Below are 15,625 nucleotides of genomic sequence, written 5' to 3'. Positions count from 1 at the left end.
GCCCTGCTCTAGGTGGTGCTGCTCTGGCAGGGGGGTTGCACTGGGTGAGCTTTGCAGGTCCCTTCCAGCCCTTGAGACTCCGTGACGCCGTGGCAGCCACCGCTGCGATGAGCTGCCGCCAGCCTCAGCCCGCGCGGCCGCAGCTCGGGGCTCTGTGTGACCCGTCTCCCGGCAACGGCCGCCACGTCACTTCCGGCGGAGCCGCGGGGAGCGCGCGGCAGGTTGAGCGGCGCGTCCGGCCGCGGTCGGTGCAGCCGGGGCGATGAGCGCGGAGCTGGACGGCGTGTCGGTGCTCTCCTCCTCCTCGTCCTCGGGCTCGCTGAGCTCGGCGGCGGGGCCGGCGCCGCGGCCGCTTTCTGCCAACGTGCGGCGGCTGCACCAGGCGCTGACGGCGCTGCTGAGCGAGGCGGAGCGGGAGCGCTTCATCCTCTGCCTCAACGCTTACCACGGCCGCCGCAACGTCTGCGACCTGGTCCGCTCCCTCCGCGCCCTCCTCGACGGGCCGCGGCGGCGGCAGCTCCTGCCGCTGCTGCGCCTCGTTCTCCCGCGCTCCGACCAGCTCCTGTTCGACCAGTACACCGCCGAGGGGCCGTACCTGCCGCCGCCCGGCCGCCCCCCGCCCGCCCCTGCCCCGCCGCCCGTGCTCCCCGGCGAGCTGCGGCAGGTGACCCTGCGGCGGAGCAAGGCCCACGAGGGCCTGGGCTTCAGCATCCGCGGCGGGGCTGAGCACGGCGTCGGTATCTACGTGTCTCTGGTGGAGCCGGGCTCCCTGGCCGAGCGGGAGGGACTGCGCGTCGGCGACCAGATCCTGGGTGTCAACGGCAAGTCCTTGGACCGAGTGACCCACGCCGAGGCTGTCCGGGTAAGCGGGCACCGGGCCAGGCTCCGTCTCTTATATCCCGCCCCGCTCGGGCGCCGTGCGCCCCGTCCCGCTGCATCGGCGGCTCTGCGCCCCGTCCACGCTTTCCCCCTCCGGAGCCGGCGCCCGTGCGTTCTGCCCTCTGCCCCGTTCGCTCCCTGCCCCGGCTGCTGTCGCTGCGCGCCCCGTCCAGCATCACCCCTCTCCATCCTCGGCCTCTGCGCCGTCCTGCCTCAGCCGGCGGGGCGGGAGCTCCGGGGTCCCCGTCTCCGGCAGACGGCGGGGGAAACCTGCGGTCCCGGAGCGGCTCCGCCTTCGCATCGTGCCGGAGCCACAGAGCTGGTCCCGCTGGGCGCGGGGCAGCGGCAGCGGGGCGCCGAGCCGCGCCGGAGGGTTGGCGGTGAGCACAAGGGTGGCAGTGCCCAGCCGCCGGGCTCAGCCTGGTATCGCCTGCGGCTCCCGGCGCGGCAGGTCCGTCCCTTCGGGGCCAAGCGTGGTTTTAATCCCTACGTCTCTGAAAAGCGGCAGTTGCAGCTTGTGCCTTTCTCTCGGTCTGGGAGGCTTGTGCAAGTTGGAAGTCTGCTTGAGCCAGGTTTTCAGGTGTGTAGTCTAGCCACTATACCACGCTTTCTCCTATCAAAGGTAGAGAAACTGGGACACATGGAAGCAGAACAACCAGCACCCAGGACTGCATGGGGCCCCTTCTGACTGTGTTGGAGGGGGAGAGCAGTTACGCAACCGAAGTGTCTCCAGCTCTTCCTGCAGCACGGCACACTTCCATATGCCCTGGAGACCTGCTGTACTATGTAACAGCAAGGGTGCTATCAGCAAAAGCTTAAATGTAAGGCTAGGCGGGGGAGCTCCATAAATTGTAGGGTTATCATGTGAAGCTCAGTGAATTTGAGACAAAAATGCATGTTTAAGTAGCTCAAACCATGCACAGAGATGATCTGGTGGCTGGTGGGCTCAGCTCAGAGCGTTCCCATGGCACGGCAGTGCCAGGCAGAAACCTGTCGAGCTGGAGAACGACTTGTAGGGCAGCAATTTGTAGGTAGCATGTGGAGAGCTGGGGTGATAAGATTATTTTGCAGCTGTTTGTGCTTTAATTTATCCATAATAAGCTGGAGTGCTTCTGTTGGCAGCCGGCTTCGTGTGGTGCCTTCCTCCGACAGCACATTCATCTTGCACTGCTTTGATGGCATCCTCACAGCCAGCCTTGCATGCTCCCTGCTTTAAATCTGTGCCCCAGGCAAGGGCATGTCTTCCAGGCTGGAGAGGAGTCCCTGGTAATCTTGAGACCAGAGAAAAGATGTCTAGGAATTCTCTTTTTTGTTTCGTTTTTTTGGTGTTCCTAATGACAGGACACAGACAGTGTCAGTGTCTTGAAGTTAGTCCATCATTTTTGTGCCCTGAAGACTGAGAAAATACCCATTTTTTGCCTATGGAATTGGCATAGGTAGAAACCAGGTGTCAGGGTTTACCACACCAGGCTCTGGTCTGTTAAATTGCTTCATCTCTAATTCAGCCAACTCTGCTGAGTAACTCGCTCTCTGTTCTCTAATAGAAATGTGCTTCCTGAATAACGTATCTGATGTATTTTAGACACTGTTAATATTGAGTGAAACTAAGTGCTTCATGCACAGAAATAATTCCCATAGGATGCAGTTTGCCAAGAGGTTGTTCTGTGACGAGCTGTATGTTGTTAATGTGATCCTGACAGGAAGGAGAATCTTAGAAATTGTCTGCTTGTGAGCCAAACTTCTTTAAACAACAGTTACTTCACACCCCTGGTTGTGCTGGTATCTTCTACAGCTCCTGCATCCTTATTACATCTGGGAAGGGTTTATGACCGTGGTAGTGGTGGTACAAACTGTCCTTGGGAAGAGTCTCAGAGTGATTTACAGTACAGCTGTAAGGGTGCCTTAACATTTTCAAATTAAGCAAGTGCTGCTTTTGGGAGCGGTGGGGAGTGAAGAATTCATCATGTTCAGTGGTGCTGAAAGGCCACCTTGAGAGGATTTCCCTGGATATACAAATACCTCAGCCTGATGTTTTGAGCATCTGGCAGGGTGTCGGAGCTGGGACAAGAGGTGGTGATGTTCAGGGTGGCTTGACCCTGTGTTCTCTGCTTTCCTTTGAAACCTGGGATCTTGGGCTTGTTCTTGATGTGTGTTAACAGTTCCACAAAGGCCTCTGGCTGTGGTCCAGTCTCCTCAAGCAGAGCAAACCTTGCCATGTCCTAGCATCTGCTCTGTAGTGAACCGATGGGGAAGCATTGGATAAACAGGCTTACACCAGAGCTGGGTTTGGTCCCGGAATTTGTGTACGCTAAACTTGGGAACAAATATAGAGTGGGGGAAAAGCTGAGTGGGGAGATGCTTTCTTAATACCAAACCACAGCTGTGTAGCTCAATCTCCCAGTCGCAGTCTGCATGCTTTGGATCAGTAGATGTGAACTGTCTCCATCAGAAGCTGTCTGGTTAAAGCACATCTCTGTTTCTGTATGTGGAGTGATGGCCTGGCTCCATCTGCCTGAGAAGGAGCACATTCCCGTGCTGCACATCCATCTTGCCTGTCCTGCAGCAAGAAACTGTCTGTCTAGGGCAGCATTGTTATTCATAATATTCAGAACATGTTGTTTTGAGAGAAGATGTCAAAGCTTGTTCTTCAGGGCATAAGATGATTGCAGAGATGAGGAAGGCTCTTCCACTGCTGCCCTGGCCTGCTCCCCCCGCACATCTCCCTCTCCGGGGTGAGCATGACAAACTTCACTGAGCCACACATCAACTTTCTCTCTGTCAGGATACTTGGAGATACCCAGCTGCGAATACAGGCAGTGAGGCAGCTGTTGAGATAGGGCAGTGAATAAATACATAGTCTTAAGTTGTTTGTGCAGTCTCATAAGAGCATTCACGCTGTGGTGACTGCATTCATTTTGCAAGTTGTGATAGCTCAGTTGCCTCTTTACGCATGTCTGTCAGTGCAGGAGCACCCCAGCCCTGTCCAGCACTTCTCCCTGGGGCAGGAGCAACTTCTGTCTTCTGCCTTGTGTTTTCAAGCATCACTTAGAGCCACGATGTACCAAAAGTGGAATCACAGCACCAGCTGAAAACTGCCACAGTGCTGGGCAAAGAAGACAAAAGTAATGAGCGGCATGCTGTCCTAGCTGAAAACTGGCTGGTGACCAGTGCAGGGGGGGTTGTAGATATTTTAGTGTAAATTAGATAAAAAATGAAGTTCTGACTTAAATGACAAGATGACCTAAGCACTCCAAATCAATTCACTTAATGACCAGCTTAACCTTTATGGCAGTAGTGGAGTTTGATGCCTTGTCTGCTTCATGCTTGCTGTTTCATCCAAATCAAAATTAAATGACTCCATTATAATTACAGCTCTATCATTCCAGCATTCAAGAGTGCACTTCAGCAAAAGATCACTGTAACTTGAATTATGGTGTAAGTGAAGATGTTTGCATTGTCTGTCATTCTCAGAGCTTGCTTGGCTTTCAGCAGCCTTGCTGTGCACTCCACCTTGATCCTGCAGCAGCTGTGCTCTAAGTTTGTATTGATAAGCCACAATATTTTGTCCAGAGTAGTTAAACTGAAGGTGCTTTTGGGTTTAGACCATCAAAACAGTTACACAAGGAGGTATTTCTCCTCTCGTCTGGGTTTTGCATTAAACTCACACACCCTTCTCTCCCACCCCTCGATTTTGTTGCTTTGCAGTGAGTTTTTATGTCATTTAATCATTTAGGAAGGAAGGAGACGAGAAAGTGTAAGGTGTCGTGACTGACGGATCATTCCTGACTGAGGATTTGGATTCATGAGCTACACCAGCCTCAGAAGAGCAGTACTGACTTCACCATTTGCCCTGCCTCTCTGTTCATTCTGACAGCTGGGCAAATCTGTGTGAGCTGATCAAAATCACCAAACCTAGACTAACACTTATCCATCGGTATCACAGAGCAGGAGTCTGTTGTTGTGTAAATCTGGGGTAGCTTCACCAAAGTCAGTGTCCTCACATTGAGTTCATTGTGAAGGACATAGGGTAGTTAAGTCCAGTGTCTTGGGTTCTTTAGAGTAGCTTTGGAGAGAGGCTGTGGGTTTTCCTGCAGGCAGGGCTAGGGGAAGGCTTGTGATGAGGCAGATGTGTTGCTGACAAGGGGAAGGTCTGTGACAAGGCTGGCTCTCTGCTTGGGCAGAGCTTTTCACTCCTTCCAAACCAGGCTGTCTCCTGCTCCCATAGGGTCCAGTGGGCATTTAAAAATAATTAAAAGGGGATTAAAGTGGTTTTTATGCTCTAGTTTGGCCTTTCATGACAGCAAACAAGGTGATCTCCTCAGAGACTAATATTTCACATGAGGTAAAAAGGGCTCCAGCTTGCTTGTGGTACTGCTGAAAGAACACAGAGAAACAACACAAGAGACATGCAGCACTGGGCCTTGGAAGCATATTGAGAGCAATTTGACTTCAGGCAGCTTACAAGAAAGCAGGTCTTTTCATTGTTTTTTGTGATTCCCAGTTAATTATTGTTATCTGAGACTGCTCATTTGCTGTAGCCAGCAATCAACACTGTACTGTACAGGCCTTGTTACAGCTACCAGGAATGAATGCAGCTTGGGCTCTTTGGTTAGTTTTTAACCCTTCCAGACACTTGGAAGCTGACTCTATAGAGCTATCAGGCCTGTTCCTTCAAATGCCTCGTTCCTTATCTCTGTATGTTTAGAAGTCACTGACTGATCCAGAGTCTAGAAACCTCTCCCCTTCCTCAGGGATCTTGGGTAGCTGGAGCACAAAAAAAGAAGGATGTGACTAGCATCTAGCCCAATATTTAGATCAGTAACCTATTCATTGGTCTCTGAATCTGCTTAGAAACAAAAAAACCCACAAGAACTGCACACAAAAGAGCACCTACAGCTTAAAGTGCAGGTGCTGTGCAATGCCACAGCCTTCTGCTCTGCTTTGCTGGCCTGCGAACAGTTCCATTTTAACTTCTTTAGCCAGCTGAGCTCAGAGAGTGGGGGGTAAGTATAATGTCACCAGGAAAGTCATCTAGGAAAAAGGAGGAAGGGAGGGGGAAAGTCACTCTTGAACATGGAGGCTTCTGCATTTTAAACTAGTTTTAATGTTTCCCTTAAAGGGAAAGGTTCATGCCAGGAACAGAGCATAGGTCTGACAAATGCTGTTCTTGGTTTCACAGGCCGATCTGATGCTGCATGGTGCAGCAGGCTGAGGGCCCGGCTGGGGGGCTGGGAGGGACTGCTCCACTGTCTCAGGGAGCTAATTTGAACCCATGAAATTAACATCATGTGTGTAACCATGAGTGGGGGGAACTTGCACATACAGAGGGTATCTGTGGGAGTGGGCTTACGCTGGAGTTAAGACTCCTAACTCTGCCACTGATTTCCCTCAGTGGGTAAGCTCCTTCAGTCATCTGTTTCCCTTCATTACACGGCAAATCACAATCAGCCTTATGGGAATCAAATGCCATTATACTGGTGGGAAACATTAGAATGAGGTCTTTAATCTCTCCTCTCACAATGATGCAAGGATGATAGTGCCTGGCATCTGTCTTGGCTTGTCATCAGGGTTGGTATTGTCGGGGTATCTTTGAGTTTGAGCATAAATGTTATTTAGTGGGCTCCTTGTAAATAAACAGTTCTGCCTTAGTAGAGGAATGGGTAAGATAACCCGAAGGATAAAAGCCTGTCGTTCCTTCCAGCATCCAGTAGAAGAAAACAGAAGTGTTAGTTGTGGAGCTTAGCTGGCATGTTAAAAAATCTCCCAGTTCATCTGTCCTCAGGGAAGACGATGGATTTTCTTGACACCTTCCTCAATGCCACATCTGCTCAGAGAATTGTTTGGCTCTAAATCCCCTCCCCTCGACTGACAATGCATCTGCTAAAATGATTTGGCTTAGTTTCTCTTGACTGCATGCTCTGTGAATTTTCTCTGTCATGGTCCACCAAGTGCTTAGTGCATTTAGGTGAAGTGGGAGCCTGGGCAGCCTGGGGGAACTCTGTTCCTGCCAGCTTCTTGCCTGGGTTCAGAAACTGCATCCGAGCCTCTCAGGGAGGGGATGTGGCAGCAGGTGCAGCTGGAGGGGCCCCTGCAGTGGACAGGCACTGACTGGGTAGCCCTGGTACTTAGTCAAGTGTCTTGCTCATTTTCCTCTCTGCCATCAATGCTTTCAGTGAGCTTTTCCAGCGAGTAACTACCTGTATCTAGATAATACGGGTTTGTTGGTGGTGTAATTTTCAGCATTGCTTGGTGTGGAGTGGAAAGAGAAGAGGAAGTGGGTGGGAGGGGGGATACTTTGATCTGGATTTCCCTCATGATGTACCCCTCCACTCCTGAAAGCACCTGAACAGCTTTCCAGATCTGCATTGAAATAAAGGTTCATGTTTTCTGCTGGTTTTAAAATGGTCCTGGACTTGCTTGAGGCATGCACTGGGCAGTGACCAGCTTTGGGGAGGTGGCAGGTGACAGAGCTGTTGTCTTGAAGCAGGGATGGGAGGGATCAGCCCTTGGTGGGGAGGGGGTTAGTGAGAAGGCCTGAAGCTAAGATTCCATTTGACCTTTCCACGTGAAAGGGACATGGTCTTCCTGATGCCTTGGTGCTAAAATTGTGCAGTTACCATCAATATGCATCAATTTGCATGTATTTGCATAAGTGCCACTACTTGAAAGCCAAATTGCTGTCCCCTTTGCCTTGGGAGAGGGGAAGAGGTTGGACTGTGCCTCCTGCAATTCCCTTTTGTCTTCCTAACAGGGAGCCCATTTCCCACCCTACATCCCCTGTGCAGTTACCCACTGCCTTTCTCTCAGGTTCCTCTCACACAGCACTCCATCTATGGTGCTGCCACTTCCCTCCATCCCTCCTCTCTCCCCACCTGCCTCTGTGTCACCTTTTTCTTCCAGCAGTTTTCCTACTCGCTGCCTGCCTCAGCCACGTGCCCTCCTGGCACAGGGATGAGCCATTTGCCTCCTGGTTCCTCTGCACAGGAGCAGTGCCCTGCTCTGTGTCAGACACGATGGTAGGGGATAGACTTGATCCAAAGCATCTCATTAACAGCTTCAGACTGCAGTGTGGGGCAGGGGACAAGCTCTGCCTATGCATTTGTACACCACCTGGAAAACTTGGCCCTAACCAAGGTGTGCAGTGGGAGCTATGATGGTTTTATATTTGTGCTGCCTGTGGTGAGCCTTCAGGGCAATGCCTCTGCCTGCCATCCCCTGTCCTGTCCTTTCTACTGGCCGAGGAACTTCTGAGCTGGTGTGGCTCAATCTCCCTATGAAAAGTCTCCCTGTCCTGCCCCTACAGCCCCGGTAGCAGACACAGGGATCCTCGCTGGCCCCCCAGTAGGAACACCCCAGGGCAGCACAGGCCACATGCTGCAAGTGCTGGAGCATGCTGTGAAAGCTCCCCCTGTCTTTCTCCTCGGGGATCTCTGCATTTCTTTTCCCTTTGCAGCTTGTGTTTTCAAGTCTGTGCTTTACTTTTTGGGGGGCTTGGTGCAGAACTGCGTGGTGCTTCAGTGATTGATACCCTCCACACTGACCTTTGCAGCTTGCAAATGGAGCAAGTGCTTGGATGCCTATTAACTGAGCAGCCCAAGAAGCCAAACAGCTCTGGCAAGTCTATTATTGCCGGAGGAAAGCAGCTTGTGTCTGTAGCAAGGGGGAGGATGGCTCATAGTTAATGCTTCTTGTATCAAACTGTGATCTACCCACTAACAGAATGAATTGGAATAGATTGCTCATTTCATTACCAGCCAAGGTGAGTGGGCTGTATCCGTACGAGACACACATTTGGTTCAGGCTGCCAGAAGAATACTGCTGATAAATTGCCACTGATTTCTGTCATCTGTGTTCCTACTGTTTGGATGGCCTGGAAAAGGCTTCTACACAGCCTTTAACCTTTCAGCACCCTTGAAGTGGAAAGAATGAGGGGAAAAAATCTGGAGGCAAGAGTGGAAAGCCTTCGGTAATGCAGGAGATGCTGGAGAAACTTTGTTGGACTGGCACTGGTGGGTTTTGGGAAGGATGTCAGCTGTCTGCCTTGATCTTAGGAAATAATAGGTGGCACTGTGTGTGGTTTTGGTTTCGTGGGGGTTTTTTTAAGGTAGTAGCTGTGGATACATGAGACGTGTGTTTCCTTTTTTTGGCTATTTTAAGCAGCCTACTTCGCTCTCAAAGGACGTGATAGATAATTGAGTAGAGTGTTGTCAGGGGATCAGTGGCCTTGTGGAATCAATCTACCCTCTCTCTGGCACTTCTTCTAATGTCGTTTCTAGGCAATTGGTGACTGTTTCCCAGCTAAATGTTTTGGCACTGATCCCCAGATTCAGCTAAATTATTTCCTTAAGCTTGTGTTCTAGCAGGTGTGCGTGCACACTGTGGTGTCAGTGTTAAACCTGTCATACCATGGCCTTCAAACACATTACAGATGGGGCAAAGCCAAATTTTATCTGAGTCTGGAGCGAAACACGGCAGCGCTGAAGACCACGTATCAAATCCCTGACATGGCTTGAGAAGGAGATGGGGATGCAGCCTGCACTGTCTGGTTCTGCAGAGCAGATTAAGGAGGTGAAATGATTTTATTTAATGGCCCACTGCAAATGGGTTAGGTTTAGTACACCCGTCAAGTAACACGCTCTCCCAAACAGCTTGCAGGGTGACTTATGCTGTTCCTTTGTGGTGATACGTCTGCAGTCACTGGACACAAGACAACTTGTATGTCTGAGGAACTCTCCCTTGTGTTCCCATCCAGAGCTTGCCCTTTCTCTCCATGGGCCTTACACTTCTTATGTTAGGTTAAAACTGTCCTGAAAAGCTTTTGCTTTTGTCCCAGGGAGCTGGAGTGACCTGCTTCACGGGAAGTGTATTGTTTGTGTGGGCAGGTGCTGGCCCTCTCACTTGCTGTCACTGCTTTATAAGTAGGGCTGACAGCAAAATCGAGGTCAGTGGACTCGTGCCAGCTTGCTAGCACTGTGGCTCCTCGCTGGGAGTGGGGAAGGGGAAAGTGCTAAATGTGGGAGCAGTAGCTAGGCAGCAGGCCACAGGGAGCAGCTGCCTGAAGGCTTACAAGGGAGGAGGGTACAGTGGTGGGAACCCATCATAAACCCCCTCCACCAAGAGGCCAATGCAGCTGGCAAAAGTCCTGTGCTCAGATGGATGTTGTGAGACCCTCTGCAAGCTCAGTCCAGAAGGCCAGGTTAGATGCACTGTGTGAGAGAAGCCAGTGTGACAGAGATGGAAAATAATTCCTGCTGACTGCTTGATGTTCAGGGAGATCAGCTGGAAAATGGGTCCTGTGAATCTCATCCGTGCTGGCCAAAACACCAGTGTGATGCCAGGGAGAGCTGTGCTGAAGAAGCTGCCTCTGTGGTGTCTGGTCTGTCGGTAATTGGCACCTCTGATCCCCAGACTGTCAATTATCCCCTTCTCACCAGCCCCGAGAAATTAAATTAGAATGAAACAGAGGAGAGAACAATTCTGCTTGCTGGACAGCTGGGTGAGGTCTCTTAGGGCTGGATCTGCCCTTGGGTGCAGGTCTGAATCTGCCCATGCAGGACTGCTTCCACACTGAGGCTTCCAGCTGGCTTAGCAGAGCCAGCACTAGCTACCTGTCATTGGAGAGGAACTAAAGCCCATGGCAATGGTCCTGGCAGTGCAGAGCTCCAGCCAGAGACTGTGTCTGGGCTCTGTCCATCAGCACAAAGTCTGCCCAGGCTACTGGCTACTGTCCAGGGAAAGCCAGGACACCTCTCCACACCATATCCTGGGAGAACAAAGACTCTTGCTGAAGAGTGGCTAAGGTGAGCAGAGCTGGCTCTGGTGAGCAGCAGTGGCTGCTGTTGTGCTCTCTGATCCCCTGACGTTGGCCACCTCCTCTCTCTGTGAGGAATGGCTTTGATATCACATCCTTGGCTTGAAAACCTTCCATCCTGCCCAAGCTGCTGAGTTGTCTGTAATGCAGTTGCTGTCGTCCCCCAGCACTGATGTGTCCCTGAGGTCCTGCAGAGGTACCCATGGCCTCTCCAGCTCAGCCCATGAGCCCCTGCTCTTGCCTCCTTTGATGGCTGTTAGTGTTTTCCATTTTTGCAGCACCTCTACACCCAAAACACTTTGTTAGAGGCAAGACTTCCACCTCAGTTCTCATTCTGCAGTTGTTTCCTTGGGTACTCTGGCACCCAGCTATGGCTGCACACTGGGTTGGAGAGGAGTGGGGCTGTATGAAGCACTCTGCACCTCCTGTCTCACCCAGGCCTGGCTGTGCTTCCATCCTACAGCGGGTGGTAAGATCCTGGTCATGCAGCAATAGGCTGCACCTCCTTCCCTTAGTAGCAGGCATAAGTGGCCCCATCAAAAGTACTCTGTATCCTAGTGCTGTAGCAATAAACACTGTCAGGACCAAACTGGTATGAAGAAATTGATGGTGAATGGTGCACTGTGGCAGTCGCTTGGATTCCTCACAGGAGCCAGTATTGGGACTGGAGTGTTTTTTAGATAGAGACTTGTCCCAAAGCACTTCGTAATGACCTGAAGAACAGTTGGCAGGAGAGAGTCATTACCATGTGCTGCCAACTTTCCAAAGGTACTGGATAATTATGCTCAGTGGATGAGAAAATTACCTGTGAACTCCTTCGGGGTTAGCTGAGCTGTTCAACTTTGTTTCCTCCAGACTCTGAAAGCTGCCGAGAGCCTGATGGAAAAGAGAGGTTGTGGCTGCACCAGCCCTGGAAGTGTTCAAAGCCAGGTTGGATGGAGCTTTGAGCAACCTGGTCTAGTAGAGAGGTGTCCCTGCCCATGGCAAAAGTTTGGAACCAAATGAGCTTTAAGGTCCCAATGAACCTAACCCATGCTAGGGTTGTATGAAATATGTGTTAGCAGAAGGTGTGAAATGGGGTTGAGCAGGGGATGAGCAGCTCAGGGCACCTCTCTCTTATGTGCTCCAAGTGAGAAAGCCTTCCTGTGTCTGTCTTCTGTGTCTGGGTGGAAAATCTGGTGAACTACCTCGCTGTTGGTGTTGCCTCAGCATTCTTTCCAAAAGTAAATTATTTGTCCCCCTCAATACAGGGAAACTGAGGCACTGCAACATGACAGGAGTGGGTGGCAGGATCTGTAAAGGCCGGAGCTTTTGTCTCATGCTCTAAAGGCCACAGCCTGACAAAACACAGGGGTGGTAAATAGAAAGCACGAGCTGGGGGTCCCCAGGGCTGACTCATAGGCTTCTGGGAGCTAAGTGGAGATGGGTTATGCCCCACAGGTCAGTGTGAGGTTGGTTTTGTGTGTTGGATGGGAACAGGCCTCAGTGGAGCAGATGAGTCAAAGGCAATGCAGAGACCATCTCTTTCCATGGACTGCTGACCCCTTCCAGGGCTGGCCTTCTCCCTGCAGGTCCCGTTCCAGAGCTCAAGGGTAACAGACTTCATCTGCCCAGATACCAGGAGGGGCACAAACCAGAAGATGAGCAGGTTCACCAGCTTTGGAGGCTTCATGTCAAGAGAATGGGGCAGCACTCTTTTTTAGTAGTGTCCAGTGACAGGACAAGGGGTAATGGATATAAAGTGGAGCACAAACAGTTCCACTGAAACACACGGAGAAAGTCCTTTGGTGCTGAGGTGAGGGAGCCCTGGCCCAGGCTGCCCAGGGAGGGTTTCCAAACCCACCTGGACACATTCCTGTGTGACCTGAGCGAGGGGAACCTGCTTTAGCAGGGGCTGGGGCTGGAGGAGCTCTAAGGATCCCTTCCAACCCCCACCATTCTGTGATTAAGTGCACCTTCCTGTGCAGGGAAATGGATATTAGCTCTGTTCTCTTGGAGCTCACCAAAGCAACTGATAGTGATTTCTGGATGTATGATGGAAGCTTCTCCCATTTGGCTCACCTGACGCCTCATCACTTTGCAACTCTGCTCCAAGTGCTTTGTTAAAGTCTACTTCAGTGTGTCGATGTACAAAGGTTTTACAGGTCCGTGCCAGATCTCATTCCCACGCCTGCTGTGCTTCATTATGGAGTGCCTGCCATGCTGTCATCCAAGGGAAAACTCTCTAGTCTCTCATAGCCATGGCAGCTTGAGTTTAAAGAGCTGGTGGCTGCCTAATTAACAAAAAGCTTTGTGAAAGCTTGAATGTTTGAACAAAACTGACTTTAGTGATCACCATGTTGGGGAAGTGCTTTGCACTGACCTTCCAGTGATGATTTTTTCATCACTTTTTTTTTTGACAAGACTGGTGGGACATGGCTGGTGCTGAGCAAGCTCTGGGCTTCTCAGCCACCAGCTCTTATGCTAAGGCCGCTTCCTCAGGCAGAAGCTATACCTGAGCTTCCTCTAACAGAAGGTAAAAGCAGGGATTTGGGATTCCTTAGGTTATCTGTGCTCCTGGGTGAAGAAAAAAATTACCCCCTGAGCTGATACAAACCTTGGCCTAAAATTAATAAAGAATCTATTCAAACTGATGCAAGCTCACAAGTCACAAAGCTATTCTTATAAATAGATTGTAAATAGGTTCAACATGGGCTTCAACGGCTGAATTTCAGACCTGTGCTTAAGCACGTTCTAGGCAGGGGCTTAAATGCTTGCTTGTTTAAGTGTGTGCCTGAAGGCCATGTGACATCAGAGCTGTGAGAGATCGTCCTAGGAAAAAAACACGATCATCTGCTTCACAATCTGAAATGATGCCATAGTGTTACTGTGTGCTGTGAAACAGCTACTGCTTTATCACCTACGTGTGTGTGTGTGTGCCTGCAAGGTTGTGGCACATATCCGTATGCCAGTATATACACACAGTTCTCTCTGGTCTCAGAATGCCCAATAGCCCAAAGTTCTGCCAGCTTATAGCTGGGTCAAGGGTTTGCTCATGTCGGGGCCCTTCATTGTGTCATGGGTTGCAAAGCTGAGGAAGAGCGAATTTAACTGTGGAGGATGGCAGCTGTTGGGAAGCTGCATGTGGCAGGACCATCTGCGGCAGGGCAGGGGGAGCAGCAGACGGGGGCTGAGGTGTAGCCCAGCTTGTAAAAGGCAGCATTGGGAAGCGGCTCAGTGGCAGGTGTGACACCGTGTTGAGAATGAAATCCCCAACTACTGAGGTCTTACTGTTGAGCTGCTTGAGTGGACCCAGTCCCCCTTGCAGTAGTAAGGCAAGTCCTTTTTTTGGGTGTCACTGTCCTCCTCCACTTGGATCACCCCAAAGGTCTCCGAAATGTGCAGGTCACCTACCAGTGTGGATGGCTAGGAGGCCAGCAGCGTTGTGTCCTGAAGGGCTCTGAGGTGTAGGGAAGGGCTCTGATGGGGTACGTTACAGTCCTGCACCAGCTTTTCAATAGGCATTAGCAATGGGGGTGTGTTGGGGGAAAAGCAGTGTGCTGGGCAGGAAATGTCTTCATTCACTGGGTACTTGAGAGGCCTTAGTAAATATACAGAGGCTCTCACAGTGTCACCAGCCTGCCCACTGCAGCTCTGCCTTCTGCTGGGAGAGACTGTCACCGGCACAGTCCTGATGGGCACCGTCAGCTCCTCTTCACTCCCCTCTCTCCTGTCTCCTCTTTTGCTGAGGCTGCCAGGGAGCCCTGGCCCAGCCTGCTGCCTCCAGCCAGAGGGCTGCTCTCCTGGCCTCCTGGCTCTCTGCTCTTGCCTTCATGCATAAAACATCTCCCTGTTGACTGAGATCCCGTCTCCTGGTGGCCTCATCAGGTGAGTTGCAGGGGGACATAAAAAGTCCCTTGTAAATCTCTGTCCTCTCATCTCTGGAATCTTTACTGTGCCTCCAGAGAGCAGCTCTGCTGCTGCTCTTGCTTGTTCAGAAGATGACATTTAGCTGAACAGGACAGGAGCAGCTAGTGCTCTGCCTGCTGCCAGCCCTCAGCAACCAGCACAGCCCTGGCCTCTGGGCAGGCTGTGATCGCTCCCCGGTGCCCAGCTGGGAGCCAGCAGCCCTGTCTGCACATGGCCACTTCTCCTGTGCCCACTGTCTCTCCTGGGTGGTAGGAACCCCAGAGGGTTGTCTTCAGTCCCCCCTCCTCTGCCAGGATGGATGCTCTGAGGAAAGGAGATCCCTGCATCAGTCCTGAAGGGACCTGTGTGGGAACAGAGTGGCAGTGAATATGGGGAGGAAGGGGAGAGAGCAGCTTGTGCAGGGTGGTGTGTGCTCCTGACCTGGCCTCTGCTCTGAGTTTTGTCTTTGCTCCTACTTTACATTACAGTGGTGTTCAGCAGCTGGCTTTGAGGCACTGTATGAACATCCACAGGTGAAGAGTGCTAATGGAGAGCCTGCTCATTTATTTGGAGGGGGAACAAGGGTGGGAGTGCAAGGGTTGGTTAGGATCACGTGGCAGAGGGAGGACAGTAACCCTGTACAGTTGAACAGATTGATGATTATCTTCATTTGCCTGTGCTTGATGAGGGGTTGCAGCCTCATTGAGAGATGAGACTTTGCTTATGGGACTGTTAGTGCTGTTTGCTACCTCAGTACCTAGATGAGTAAATGACATTATGCAGGTTTAAAAGAGGTTTTCGTGGAGGTGGCTCTAGTTTGAATGGAGAGTGGAGTGTTTGGGGAGGAGGGGTTGTACCCCATCTCACAGGGATTCCTCTGCACTAGGACAGATGAAAAGCCTCTCTGCCTGCCCCAACTCATTGCCATAGAGTTGGCATCATCCTGAGTGTCTGCTCATGAAGGGGCTTTGGAAGCTGAACCATGCCATGAGGTGTGGATGGTGCCCCTTTGAGAGTGGTACCCTGGGGTGGTCAGCAGGCTCAGAA

General features: G+C 51.5%; 1 protein-coding gene across 1 annotated transcript in view; it reads left to right on the top strand.

Moving 5' to 3' along the window:
- The first annotated feature begins 262 nt into the window (after nucleotides 1-262).
- The window catches only part of WHRN (whirlin), a 54,185-nt gene continuing 38,822 nt past the window's right edge, over nucleotides 263-15,625 (top strand). Inside the window, exon 1 of the mRNA XM_062011769.1 lies at nucleotides 263-862. Within this exon, the coding sequence (XP_061867753.1) occupies nucleotides 263-862 (600 nt within the window). The remainder of the gene's footprint in view (nucleotides 863-15,625) is intronic.

The sequence above is a fragment of the Colius striatus genome, chromosome 19 (genome assembly GCF_028858725.1).
Source record: "Colius striatus isolate bColStr4 chromosome 19, bColStr4.1.hap1, whole genome shotgun sequence".
Lineage (NCBI taxonomy): Eukaryota > Metazoa > Chordata > Aves > Coliiformes > Coliidae > Colius > Colius striatus.
This window is presented reverse-complemented; position numbering and strand designations above follow the sequence as displayed.